The following is a 14,712-nucleotide window of genomic DNA, read 5'->3' as shown; positions in this document are numbered from 1 at the left end:
ACGCACACACACACACACGCACACACACACACACGCACACACACACACACGCACACACCCACACACGCACATACGCACACACGCACACACGCACACAGGCACACACGCACACACACACAAACACACAAACACGCACGCAAACACACACACAAACACACACACACACACAAACACACACACAAACAGAAAAACACAAACAAACAAACACACAAACACACACAAAAACACACACACACAAACACACACACACACACACACACACACACACACACACACACACACACACACACACACACACACACACACACACACACACACACACACACACACACACACACACACACGCGCGCGCACACGCTCACACGCACACACGCACACCGGCACATACGCACACACACACACACACACACACACACACACACATCACACACACACACACACACACACACACACACACACACACACACACACACACTACACACACACACACACACACACACACACACACACACACACACACGTGCGCGCACGCAAACGCGCACACACACAAACACATCGCAACGTTTGACTAATAGCAATAAAATACAGTAAAAAAACAAAACAAAATCAACTCAATAATTGTCTTAATACCTCATTTTAAAAAAAAATGACTCTTTTTCCTACAATTCTAGCCATCCATAAAAAATAGCGATCAGACTAGAAGCAGATTCCTTTTCCTACAAATCTACCCGTTTACAAATCTACTATTTGTAATAGCAATAAAGTAAAGTACATTTTAAAAAGATTTGCCATTGGTTCAGTAAGAAGCAATAACCTACTTCTCATGAAGCATTTCATGTCTAGTCAGATGTTTACCACCTACTAAAGTCATGTATCAATATTAAGGCACTATCTGATTAAGACTTTTTTCCCCCTCCCCCCATTTTTTTGTTCTTCAATAATTACCCACTTTAGTAAATACACAAACGCGCATACAAGTAGCTGATTATAAATTATTAGCCGAACAAACGATGATCGGTTAATTTTGCTTAAATTAAGATTTCAAATGAAATATGGACAAAAAACTTCGCGAGAAGGTCCTTATTCCATTGAAGGATACACGAAGCAAAGGTGTGTTTTTTTCATATGCTAAGTTTTGTTACACCTTGAAGGAATCTGCATTTGATTAGGCTAAGAGGGGCGTGCTGACCCGTTTTTTTTAAAATTTAGTACATGAAGGCCATCTCTGAGTTGAATATAAAAGTTAAATCATGCTTCCCGTGGAACTTACAGCTAGCTCGGTATAAACTTTTCGTGGCGCATAGTGGATTACACTATCTCTCCTCAAGTTCATGCTAGTCTCCCCAACGGGCTTTAGTGTTTTATACGATGGGTCGTTTTGGTAAGAATGGAATTCTTGAGGATTTTGAATATTGTTTAGCATAACCAATAAATCGTCTAATGTCGATATATTCAAATTATCAGGTGACGGTATGTCACCTTCTCCTAAAATATCTTCAAAATTGAATTCACCATCGTCATTGAGCTTTGGTCGTTTTTGACTTGACGCTTGAATGTCAGAATCCAGGAAAGAAAAATCAAATTTTATTTATTCACTAGGTAATTTGTAGCCTTAAATCATCCTAAAACACATAGAACCCCCCCCCCTTGAATAAATTGACACGCACCCATACAAGTAGCTGATTATAACTTGTTAGCCGAGCAATCGATGATCGTCTCATTAAGTTTTCTAAATTATATAGTCTTAAAAAAAAAACCCAGATATTTCTGTAAAGGTACATAATAAACATTTAGACTCAAATAGCCTATAACTGTATTGGAATGCCATAAAACACATTTTTAAATTTATTGAAATTTCCGTTTTAAATTTATTCAGAGTATTAATGGTGGGCGACCCTTCCCCCACCTCCTCCTCTTTTTTTTCTCTACAATAATTACCCCCCCCCCTTGAGTAAATTGACTGGCGCCATACAAGTAGCTGATTATAAATTGTTAGCCGAGCAATCGATGATCGTCTCATTAAGTTTGCTTAATTATATAGTCTTAAAAAAACAAAAAAACAAAAAAAACAAAAATAACAAGATATTTCTTTAAAGGTACATAATAAACATTTAGACTAAAATAGCCTTTAACTGTATTGGAATGCCATAAACACATTTTTAAATTTATTGAAATTTACGTTTGAAATTTTCAGAATATTAATGATGGGCGCCCATCCTCCAACTCCTCCTCTTTTTTTTCTCTACAATAATTACCCCCCCCTCCCTTGAGTAAATTGACACGCGCCCATACAAGTAGCTCATTATAAATTGTTAACTGAGCAAGCGAAGATCGTTTAAGTTTGCTTAATTAAGAAGAGTGCAGTGACATATAATCTCACGAAAAAACAGCCTTCTAATCAAAATATCTGAACTACTGTTATGAACATGCGAAATTGATCTTAGCTTCGAGAGGTTGCATAATTACAGAAGTTACCTTTCTGTGTGAAACTCAAATGATAGATAATTCTGTGTAAAACTCATAATGATAGATAGGAAATATAAAAGGTTATTTCTTATATTAGTCTATAAATAATGTATATTTATATACGAATACAATTATTTTATTGTCAACTAAAACGAGTGGATAAAGCGATTTTTCTAAGCCTATTATAACTTCTGTTTATCAACTGACCCAGAACGATCAATTTGCTCGATATATATATAGAAAAAAAAACCTTATTATAAGTAGCTGTAAACCGGTATTTCTAGAATGAGACCATTTTTTGATTACGCAATTTGAAAATTTCTAGTTTTTGGAAAAAAAAACGTTATGACGTGTTTGATCACTTTGCTTGGAAAGGTACCAAGGAACATAGGTGTGAGAGGATACTCACTCTCTTTGAAAAGGTGTAGAGCATCAAGCAAATAGCACGGTAATTCCTATAGCCTTATGCAAAGTATAAGGCCATGTGAGGGGGTACTCACTCTCTTTGAAAAGGTGTATAGGCCCCTTAGAATAGAATAGGAAGGAACATAAACCCTTAGAAGTATAAGGTAAAATACTACTTTTGATCACATTTTCCTTTTTCTATCAAGCGCTTTGAGAAAAAAGAATAATAATTCAACTCAAAAAAAGGAGCTGATAAACATTTAGAAATGGAAATAATCAGCTTCTTTGCAATTTAGTTACTCCAACATAGGTCACCTACTTCTGCAAAAAAAGTTTTCTACTGAAAGTGGTCCGAAAATTTAAAACGTAATTTTCTTGAGTTTTTAGGAAATTATAATTATAAACTAAAAGTTATTGATGTCATGATCGGTGAAAGACTATTGAGTCTTACAGATTAGTTTTTTTCTTTTTTCAGGCTACTCATGGAATTTTCTTCTAAGAAAACATAGCGCTTTTTGTGGTATATTTTGTGTTTTTGGTAAAGAAATAGTTTCAGAATTTCAAAGATATTAAAAAATATCAAGAGTCAGATCGTTTGAGCTAGTTTTGTAGTTACATTTTGCATATTCTACAAAGCACTAATTTTTGTTTGTTTAAAGTTTGAACTTTGCTCTTTACATCACGAAGAAAAACTTCTTTTTTGCAATGTCAATAAGCTCAGTCCCTTAACACTTTTAGAAAAGTATGTTTTTGAAAAGATAAAGAAATTCATCAGTGAAACGGACCCAAAAAGTGAGCTACGTGCCATCGCCTTGCTCTGGCAGTAACAATCTTCAAAAAGATAGATGCAGATATATTTGTCTTAACCAGGGAGAATGAGACCTTCTTTTCTGATGAACAAGAATCTAAATCAGAAATAGGCGATTTTCTGAACACTATTTTTTCCTTTTTTCTTTCTGGGATGTCCTCCAAAGGAATCCAACTATCGTTAAAGGCTTACCTTTTAGCATTTTAGCAATATAAATTTTGAGTGAGGGTATAATTGTTTCTCATTGTGTGATAGACTACCTCTTTGGAAAGCCTTGACTCGGGCTCTTGGGTACCTCAGAAGAGTATCATGTTCTTATGTGTGTTGTAAATATTTTATTTAATAAGAAAAAAGGAAAAAAAGTGTTCCTTTATTGACGAAGCATAGCTGGCCAGGCTTAGCTGGCCGTCACAATCTTTAACCAGTTTAGTTGCACAAAAATAAGGATAAAGGGAGAAAAGCAAAAATAGGGATAAGAAAAGATCCAAACCAAACCATCAAGCGTCAATCACCCGACCGGTAAGGCCAAACCATCAAACATCAATCGTCAATTATCCAACCGGCAATTTTTAATTAGTCATTAATTCTGATGTGAATAGACTTATTTTACTACTCAAAAGCAAGTGAACACACCCATGTACGTAGGGCCTTCAGTTCTACGCCCCTCACAGTGTTCAGGTCTTTATTATAATGTCACCTTTTGTTCATATAAATTTCTTATTTTGCATGTTTGATTTCTTAAAATAAGAACATTCTCCGATTAAAATTATCGCATTTGTGTCTGTATAAACATTTTTTTTGGATCCAGGCAAACCAGTTAAGGTCAAAGAATCAGATATAATCATTCATAGAATGATATATATTTAAGAAAACAAAGTTTTTCTTACGGAAAGAAAAGGCGAAGTCGAGACTTCAAATGAGTAAAAATTATTGCTTGGACGACTGCACAAGGTATATGTACAAACCAGCTCAAGTTAACTGACCCGCAATATTTTCAAATATTTATGGATTCCTAAAAACTAGCGCTTTACTGAAAACACAAAGCAGATCCTCCAAAATACAGGATGTCCTCTCAGGAGCAGAAAATTCTATTACCAGCTGGCAAAAAATAAAGACTGATTTATGAGTTACTGATTTCAGTGATCATAATCAGGGACGAACCCAACGACAAATTTCGGGGGGAGATGGATAAACTGACTGAGGGATGGTAGCACTGATTAAAAAAGATAAATAAGATTTTTAGATTATAATATACATTCTTTATTCAGACAACACCGTAAATATATAATTATAAAATGAAAGCAAGCCGCCATTTTTTGTTGTGGGCTAGTTTGTCCAAAACGTCTTCTACATTCACTGGAACATCCCTGTGTATTGATAATAAGGCTAATCCATTAAGCCGTTCCTGACCTGGGGCATTCTTGGCATAAGATTTCACTCTTCTAAGGGTAGACAAAGAACGCTCGAACGTAGCCGTAGTGGCGAGAATAGTTGCACCAATCTTCCAAAATCTACGTAGGGTGAGGAAACAGTTCTTATCACATTCTTTTAAGCATGTTATGAAATGTTTTGGTGACATGTTTCCCAACTGTATCTACATTCTCCTTCACAGAGCTAACTCAGATTGCAAGCTTCCCCTATGGCTGACTGCATCAAGACACAAAAAATTAGTCAGAGTATCCGAAATATCCTTTGCTTTTTCTTCGTTGAGGGAAATACAGTGCTGAGGAAGTAGGTATTGCAGTGTTTCCAGCGGCTTTCGGTGACTAAGGAATCTCTGACGCAGCTGCTGCAGAAAGTAGTCAATAAGTGGGATAAGCGGTAATACGTTTTAGGGTCCTTTTAAGCTCTTCTGTAATTATCCCTATACGTTGTTTTGCACCGAAATATATTCTTTTGACTGTTCACTTCTTTCTGTCCACTGGCTGAAATTACCTTTGTTGTCTTAGTCTATTTTTTAGTTGTATTTTCTCATACTTTGTTTCTTTCTGTCATACGTTATGTATAGCTAGTGTGGTCTTAAAACGTATTTACGTGATAAACAGGGGCGAATCTCCAGCATTTTTATTGGGAGGGGGAGGCCAAGAGGGGTCCATATTCAGATGGTCAGGAGCATGGAATATATAAAAAAATTATGCATATTTTTTTTTGGGGGGGGGGGGAACTTACCGCCCCCCTTGCCCCCGCCCCCCAAATGCTAACCTGGTGATAAAGACCAAGACTGCGCAAGGAGTTCTCGATATATATCTTTGAAGGCAATGAAGATGGTTCTTAGTCACATGCTTATCTAATAATCCGTCTACCCATTCCCAACCTCCCCACTGGTTGTTTATATAAATATGGTGTACCTCTTTCCACTTATGCTGGTTCAGGGATTATTTAGGGAAAAGTCCTAAAGTGTGATGTGTTAATCATTAGAAATCATTAAGATCCCAGTGCAGATGTGAAAATTAAAACCCCCTCTGTACACACTTTTACAAATTGTTCTTGATCAAACAGTTCGTGGTAAGGAACTGTAAGTAAGGAGCGACCCGGCTCAATGGTAACCGAAACTCTAAAAAACAGAATTTTGATACCAATAGATAAATCAAAAGAATTAGATTTTAATTCCGATTTCAAATATATAAGTTTCATCAAGTTTAATTTTACCTATCAAAAGTTAAGCACCGGAGAAAATTTGGCTGATTTTCGAAAAAAGGGGTAAAGACCCCCTAAAAGTTATAGAACCTTAATGAAAATCACACCATCATATTCAGCGTATCAGAGAACCCTACTGTAGAGGTTTCAAACTCCTATCTACAAAAATGTGGAATTTTCCATTTTTTGCCAGAAAGATCACGGATGCGTGTTTATTTTTTTTTTTGTTTTTTTGTTTGTTTTTTTTCCAGGGGTGATCGTATCGACCCAGTGGTCCTAGAATATCGTGGGAGGGCTCATTGGAACAGAAATTAAAAGTTCTAGTGCCCTTTTTAAGTGACCTAAGAAATGGAGGGCAACTAGGCCCCCTCCCACGCTCATTTGTTTCCCAAAGTCATCTGATCAAAATTTTGTGATAACCATTTTGTTCAGCATGGTCGAAAATATTATAAGTATGTCTTTTAGGATGACTTAATCCCCTGAAGGTCCCGGGAGGAGGGCTGAAAGTTATGAACTTTAACCAATGTTAACATATAGTATTGGTTATTGGGAAGTATACAGTACAGACGTTTTCAGGGGAGATTTTTCATGGTAGTGGGGGGGGGTGTCGGGCAGGGAAGTACGCAGGGGGGCCTCCGGGGCCTCCCCCCCTCCCTTAAAACTCACGATTTTTTTCATTGTCCCATAATTTTCTGATTTTTCTCACAAATTATTGGTTTGAAACTATTTGGCCCCCCCCCGAACCACAGTCTTGCGTACAGGACTGAGCCCGGGGGTTCGGGGGGTGACGCTGTTTCGGAAGGAATTTTTAATGGAGGAATGGGTATTTCTATGAAGGGGATGCCAGACTTCCCAGCATTATTTAAAAAAGATCAGAAATTAAATATATAAAAACAAGTTTTTCAACTGCAACAGCAGCAACATCAAAACTTTAAACGAACAGAAAATATTACATAAATGATTGGGTTCACCCACTTGTCACTACCTCAGTCTTTAAGCCAGAGATGTTTTAGTACTTTCATAAGAGCTATTTATTCTAATTAACGGCCTTTGTGATTAAGCAGTCAGTTTTAAAGAATTGGAACAAAATTTGAACTTTCGCTTAAAGAGCAAGGTATTGACTAGGGGGCGAACCCCCTAATATATATATTAAAAATATATGAATATAGAAGTTCGTTACGTAAGTTAATTCGTAAGTTACGTATATTTAATACTAATAAAAACCTTCGTAAATAAAATGAAAATTTTGTTTTAATTATTCATGTACTGTGAGCCAAGATCAAAACCTGCATTTATTCAAAAATGTTCAAAAATTAAATAAAAAAACAAGTTTTTTTAACTGAAAGTAATGAACGACATTAAAACTTAAAACGAACAGAAATTATTCCGTATATGAAAGGGGCTGTCCCCTCCTCAACGCCTTGTTCTTTACGCTAAAGTTTGACTTTCTCACAACTCTATTTTTTTTAAACAATAAAAAACTTTAGCGAAAAGAGAGAGGTGTTGAGGAAGGGGCAGCCCTCTTATATACAGAATAATTTCTGTTCGTTTTAAGTTTTAATGTCGCTCCTTACTTTCAGTTAAAAAAACTTGTTTTTTTTATTTAATTTCTACCAAAGCTGATATAAAAGAGTTACTGAGCTTGACCTTTACTTTCATTTGAAAAAAAATGTCTTTTTCTATTTAGTAAATAAAAAAATTAAATTTTCTATGAAATTAAAAAAATAACTTGAAAACTCAAAACGAAAATAAATTTGATCATTTAAAGGTGTGCAGCCTAAAGCAAGCAAAAATTATTATGAATGATCATGCGGCCTGTGAAATTAATTTGAAAATACTGCAGAGTCATTTCACACTTGCCAGCCCCTTTGACATTTGGCTTAAAATGCCACTAAGTCAACTAATAGGAATTCAGATAATGAATATTGTTTAATTTTCAGTCTAATTTATTAATTTCATATTTGGAGCTAAAAATTACTGGGATTGGAGGAATTATCTTAGGCAGCGCAATCGCGCTGCTGGACAATGTTGACAATGTTCCAAGAACAATGTTGGAACAATGTATTATTTATCTATTTTTTTATTTTTTCTTTAGACCAGGGCACTTTGTATCGATGGAGTTGTCGTAGAAACTTTGAAAAGGGTTCATTCGATTGGAAAATGGAGTGGCTTATGCCCTTTTTATAGTCAAAAGTGATTAGAAGGCAGCTCACACTCCTTCCATCCCCACTATTTTCCCACACACTCTAAACCAAAATTTTGAGACAGCTCTTTTGTTCAGTACAATTGATTTCCATATAAAAATTATGGTTTTGAGAAGGACACTCCCCCACGGCCCCAAGAAGAGGGGTCTGAAGTAATGCTCTGGGGATAGGCAAGATTTTTATAGAAAACGTTGTAGTAGAAACTTCAAAAAGGGCTCATTTGATTGGAAATTAAAATGGCTAGTGCCCTTTTTAATAGTCAAAAGTGATTGAAAGGCAACTAACACCCCCTACACGCCCACCGTTTATCCATACACATCCAATCAAAATTTTGAGATAGCCATTTTGTTCAAAGTAGTTGAAAGGTCCGGAAATTAAATCTTTGAAGATGACACCCCCTCCCCCACAGCCCTTACGGTAAGGGTCGTAAGTTATGCCCCGGGGGCATATAAGGTTCTTATTGAAAGCGTTGTCGTAGAAACTTGAAAAGGGGCTGATTTGATTGGAAATTCAAAGGGCTAGTGCCCTTTTTAATAGTCGAAAGTGGTTGGAGGGCAATTAACCCCCCTCTCACGCCAACCTTTTTCCCAAACCCATCCAATTAAATTTTTTATATAGCCATTTTGTTCAACATAGTTAAATGTTTGAGAAATTAGGTCTTTGAGGAGGATAACCCCCTCAGAGCCCTCGGGGCAAGGGTTGTAAGTGATGCTTTGGGGGCATATAAGGTTTTTATAGATAGTGATGCTGTAGAAACTTCAAAAAGGACTCATTCGATTGGAAGTTATGAGCGCTTGTGCCCTTTTTAATAGTCGAAAGGGATTGGAGGACAACTAAGACCCTTCTCACACCCACCATTTCCCCAAACACGTCCAATCAAAATTTTGAGATAGCCCTTTTGTTTGACGTAGTTAAAAAGTCCGGAAATTATATTTTTGAGGATGAAACTCCCGCAACAGCCCTCAGGGCAAGGGTTGTAAGTTATGCCCTGGGGGCATATAAGGTTTTTATTGAAAGCTTTGTCGTAGAAACTTGAAAAAGGGCTCGTTCGATTGGAAATTGAAACGGTCAGTGCACTTTTTAATAGTCGGAAGTGATTGGAGGGCTAGTAACCCCCCTCTAACGCCCACCATTTCCCCAAACACATTTAATCAAAATTTTGATACAGTTATTTTGTTCAACGTAGTTAAAAGTTCTTGAACTTAGTTCTTTGAGGATGACAACCCCTCCCCCCAGCCCTCAGGGCAAGGGATGTAAGTTATGCCCTGGGGGCATATAAGTTTTTTATTGAAAGCGTCGTCGTAGAAACTTCAAAAGGCCTCATTCGACTGAAAATTGAAAGGGCTGGTGCCTTTTTTAATAGTTGAAAGTGATTGGAGAGCAACTAACGGCCCTCTCACGCCCACCATTTCCCCAAACATGGTCCAATTAAAATTTTAAGATAGCCATTTTGTTTAAGGTAGTTGAAAGTTCTGGAAAGTACGTCTTTGAGTATGACAACCCCCTCACAGCCCTCAGTTCAAGGGTTGCAATTTATGCCCTGGGAGCATATAAGGTGTTTATAGAAAGCGCGGTCGTAGAAACTCAAAAAGGGCTCATTCGATTGGAAATTGAATAGTCGAGTTGAGACCCTTTTTAGTAGTCGCCCACCATTTCCCTTTTTAATAGGAGATTGAGACCCTTTTTAACAGTCGAAAGTGATTGGAAGGCTTGACATTTTTATAGTAAAGATAGATGTAGGTACAATGTATTTTTTTTTTGTTTTTGCTTAAATCAAAGTACCTCTTATTAAAAGAGTTTTTTGAGGAACTTCAAAAGGAACTTACTTGGTTGAAAGTTAGAAACACTAAGGTTTTTTTTAATCGCTAAACGGGACGAAAGTTCAACCAGTCCATCATCTATGTCCACTCTTCTCTTGGTCCCTTATTTTTGAGATTTAAATATTCCCTTGATATCAAATCAAAATGCATTGTGTTAATGCTAATTCCCAATAATTATCAGCAGTATTCCAAAAACGACTGAGGGTATTATGTTCAAACTTTTGGGGCTACTTCTGCTCTTAAAATTTAACCAAATCAAAATAGCGTAAGTGTATCCAAGCTATCCAATAAAGTAAACAGATTTGTTTTGCGAACGGTATCAAATTTTCTATTTCAGGGCAACTAGAGGAGGTATAAAGTAAATTAAAAACTACTATTTGTTTCCAAATTTTTAAAAGGGTGTATGTTGTTGAAAATTGCTGAAAATTTTTCTCCAGCATACAAATAGCAGGTCAAATTAGAGAGTCTTAAAAAACCAAAAGATTTAAAGAATTATTTTCTTTTTCCCTGAAAAGATTATGTCAATATAAAACGAAAAGAAATTAATAAAAAAAATTTCCACAAAATAAGTTTTTCAAAGAAAATTAAAGAACTCCATTAAACCAAAAATGATCAAAAATAAAATAAAATAATCTACTATGCGTGAAACTACCACAAATCAGCATCGATAAATAAATTAAACCCAAAACAAACAGAAATTACAATAAATAACCGAGTCAAACTGAAAACGAGCAGAAAGTAACATGAGTAAGGCTCAAAACCCTTATGTCTTCCCAAGGCCAGAACATAATTTGCACCCAACTGAAAAAAATACAAATGAATGTGCATTGGCAGTTTAATATACATATACTGATATGCAGTAATCAAAATGTTAATATTATTTAACTTATTAAAGTCATAAAAGTAAAGACATTTATATCAAACATTTATATAAAAAATACCCCCTGAAAACTTCTGTATGCTTCCCAATAGCCAATACTATATGTAAACATTGGGCAGAGTTCATAACTTGCAGACCTTCCCCCGGGGAATCCGAGGGATTAAGTCATCCTCAAAGACATGGTTATTCTATTTGTCGACCGTGCTGAACAAAATGGCTATCTCAAAATTTTGATCGGGTGACTTTGGGAAAAAATGAGAGCGGGAGAGGGCTTAGTTGCCCTCCATTTTTTGGTCACTTAAAAACGACACTAGAACTTTTAATTTTCGTTTGAATGAGCCCTCCCACGATATTCTAGGACCACTGGTTCGTTACAATCACCCCTGGGGAAAAAAACAACAACAAATAAACACGCATCCGTGATCTTTCTTCTGGTAAAAAATGCAAAATTCCACATTTTTGCAGATAGGAGCTTGAAACTTCTATAGTAGGGTTCTCTGATACGCTGAATCTGATGGTGTGATTTCCATTCAGGTTCTATAGCTTTTAGGGGGTATTTGTCCCTTTTTTCGATTGAGGTCTAGGGGGTGTTTTCCTCTTTTTTCAAAAATCAGGTAAATTTTCTCAGTCACGTAACTTTGGGTACTGATGCGTAACTGATGGGTACGATTACACTTGATAAAACTTATATATTTGAAATAAACATAAAAATCTGATTCTTTTGATGTATCTATTGGTATCAAAATTCAGTTTTTTAGAGTTTCGGTTACTATTGAGCCGGGTCGCTCCTTACTTACAATTTGTTATCACGAACTGTTTGATTCCTAATATGTATAATTAATTGAGTTCAATATTATTCATAAAGAGCTAAGAGCCTGAGAATATTTTCCTGATTTTCAAAAAAGGTTGGAAAGGAATCTTAAAGAGAATCGCACCATCAGATTCAGTATATCAGAAAACCACACAATAGAGGTTTCAAACTCCCATCTGCAAAAATATTGAATTTTGTAATTTTTGCAAGAAGAAAGATTACGAGTGCGTGCTCATTTGTTTGTTACTTTTTTGTTTTTGTTCTTTGTTTTCCGCAGGGGTGATTTTACAGAACCAATGGTTGCTCCAGAGGATCGGGAGAGGGCTAAATCGAGCGGAAATTAAAAGTTCTAGCACCCTTTTTCAGTAACCAATAAGATTGGAGGGCAACAAACCCCCTCTCACTTCTCTTTTTCATCCAAAATCATCTGATCAAAAATTTTAGACATCCATTTTGTCCAGAATAGTTGAAAAGTCTGATAATACGCCTTTGGGGATAACCTGACCCCTCCCCTCCCATAGCACCTGGAGAAAAGGCTGTAAGTGATAAAATTTGCCCATTGTTTTTATGCAATATTTGGCATTGGGATGTATATAGACATTTTTCAAGGGAGGGGAGAATTTTTAGTTCGGGGGGATTTTCCACGGGGAGGATTTTTCGTGGGAATGGTAGATTCTGGGGGTGAACCTTCCAGGGAAAATTGTACACGGATAGAATTGGTCAGAATTCCTAAGCAAAATTCTTTTTATTTATCTTACTTTGTCTTTAGCGACTAAATTTCGTATGTGAAGTTGTTGGGCAAAAATTGTCCCGGGAAGACTCTCAGCGGGGTTGGATTTGCCTGGGGATTTTCCGCAGAGAGGGGGGATTTTTCGCGGGAAAAATTTCCATTGAGGGAAGGGGACCCCGGGAAAATTTTACACGGAGGAGGAGATTTCCGGCATGATTTGCAAAAAAAAACAAAAAAAACAAGTCTCTTTTCAAATGAATGTAGGTTAAGGAGAACCTTCCAGGCGGAATTATCCGCAGGGGAAATTTTCAGTAGGGATAGAATTATCCAGGGGGTTTTAAGCAGGAACAACCTTCCACGGAGAATTTTTTCATCCTGGGGGAGTTTTCCATGGAAAAAGGTGGTGGATTCCCACGTATTGTTGAAAAATGAACAGAGATTGATTAAAAAAAACAACCTGTTTTCCATCTGAAAATAAGGAGCAACATTAAAATTTAAGACAAACAAAAATTATTCCAACACCCCCTCCACGCCCCTCCACGTCCCTCACTTTTTAATTTAAAGTTAACAATGTCCCATTTTTTTTTTAAGAACGACTCCTAAATATAAGAACGGTTTAATTAAAATAAAAACTTCTTAAAATACAAAGAAACTTGAACATGAAGAGTGAGGGGTTAAGGAGGAGATATCACCTTCATATATGGAATAATTTCTGTTTGTCTTCTGTTTTAATCCAGCTCCTGGCTTTCAGTTGATTTTTTTTTAATTAACGCTAAAATTGAGCTGGGTTTTATAGCTGGGTATAAAGTAGGAAGAAAGGGACTTAAGCGAAGGGGCTCATGCTAACGCCCAAAAAAAATACCATCACAGAACACCTAGTAATGACTTTCTTTTAATGCTAAACTGCGTTAATAATCTCTTCAGTATAATGAATCAGATTTAATTAAGGGTGATACCAAAGCACTGTTCTGACAATTCTGAGACAACCTCTATTTACCAACTCTTGTAATTTCTCAGACTATATGGTTTTCTCGAAAGTCCAGTTTAAAAATAATGTAGAAATATAATCAAAAAGCTGCCCTAGCCGAATGGTTGGTACACTGGACATCCAATCCCTTATCCATTGGATGAGGTGATCAAGTCCCGAGGGCGCTGATTATATATGTTAGCGACAAGGGTCACCCATTTAACTTTACTCATGGGTTGACTTAGCCAGAGTCGACCTAGCTACGAATGGGTGCTTGGAGAAGTCTGGGAGAGAAATATATATATATATATATATATATATATATATATATATATATATATATATATATATATATATATATATATATATATGTAAAGATGCACTTCAAAAAGAATAATAATCATATGGTACCCATAATTAGGTATTGCGTTAACGTAAAAAGAAAAAGTGTAAATATAGATCTTACCAAATTTATCCATACATGGTCCTGCCAAAAGAGCGCCAGGAATTGCTCCAAGTGGCGACAAGCTGCTAATGATGGCAACCTCTGATTGGTTAATTACATTGTTACTCAGCAACGAGGGCACTGCGGGGGAGCTCCAACTCCGCACAGCTCCAAATGATAAAAATGAAAAAGATGCTGCTATAGCGACACCAAGTTGGAGATAAAATGGCTTTCTTAGCATTATATTCCTAACGAAACTATTTGGTCTCTCGCTTTTATGTTACTGATTTAGCCGACGATGCTGAAGCAGTTTGACCTCCAAAAAGAGTGTTTCACTGATGGTGACTAAGCTCTGGGCACAATACCTCCATGAATTGCAATTTTAGAATGCCATAAAAAACAATTAATTATTTTTCCAAAACGTCATTTAGTTTCTGTCAGTTTCTCTTTGTTTTTCTCATCGTTACAGAATTGTTTAATATTATAATTGCTTCTCTAGGACTTCAACTGATTATATTAATGTCACGGAGCGTCAATAA

The 14,712-nt window shown here is 36.3% G+C and overlaps 1 protein-coding gene across 2 annotated transcripts in view; it reads right to left on the bottom strand.

Annotated features, from left to right (window-relative positions):
• Positions 1-14,457, bottom strand: part of LOC148940629 (facilitated trehalose transporter Tret1-like) — a 54,486-nt gene extending 40,029 nt beyond the window's left edge. Inside the window, exon 1 of one of the 2 annotated variants that reach the window (XM_089105195.1) lies at positions 14,195-14,457. In XM_089105195.1, the coding sequence (XP_088961321.1) occupies positions 14,195-14,414 (220 nt within the window). In that variant the 5' untranslated portion in view covers positions 14,415-14,457. The remainder of the gene's footprint in view (positions 1-14,194) is intronic. The other variant, XM_089105194.1, reaches the window with a different exon arrangement.
• Positions 14,458-14,712: the final 255 nt, after the last annotated feature.

The sequence above is a fragment of the Artemia sp. Qi Xiang Cuo genome, chromosome 19 (genome assembly GCF_049724085.1).
Source record: "Artemia sp. Qi Xiang Cuo chromosome 19, ASM4972408v1, whole genome shotgun sequence".
Lineage (NCBI taxonomy): Eukaryota > Metazoa > Arthropoda > Branchiopoda > Anostraca > Artemiidae > Artemia > Artemia sp. Qi Xiang Cuo.
This window is presented reverse-complemented; position numbering and strand designations above follow the sequence as displayed.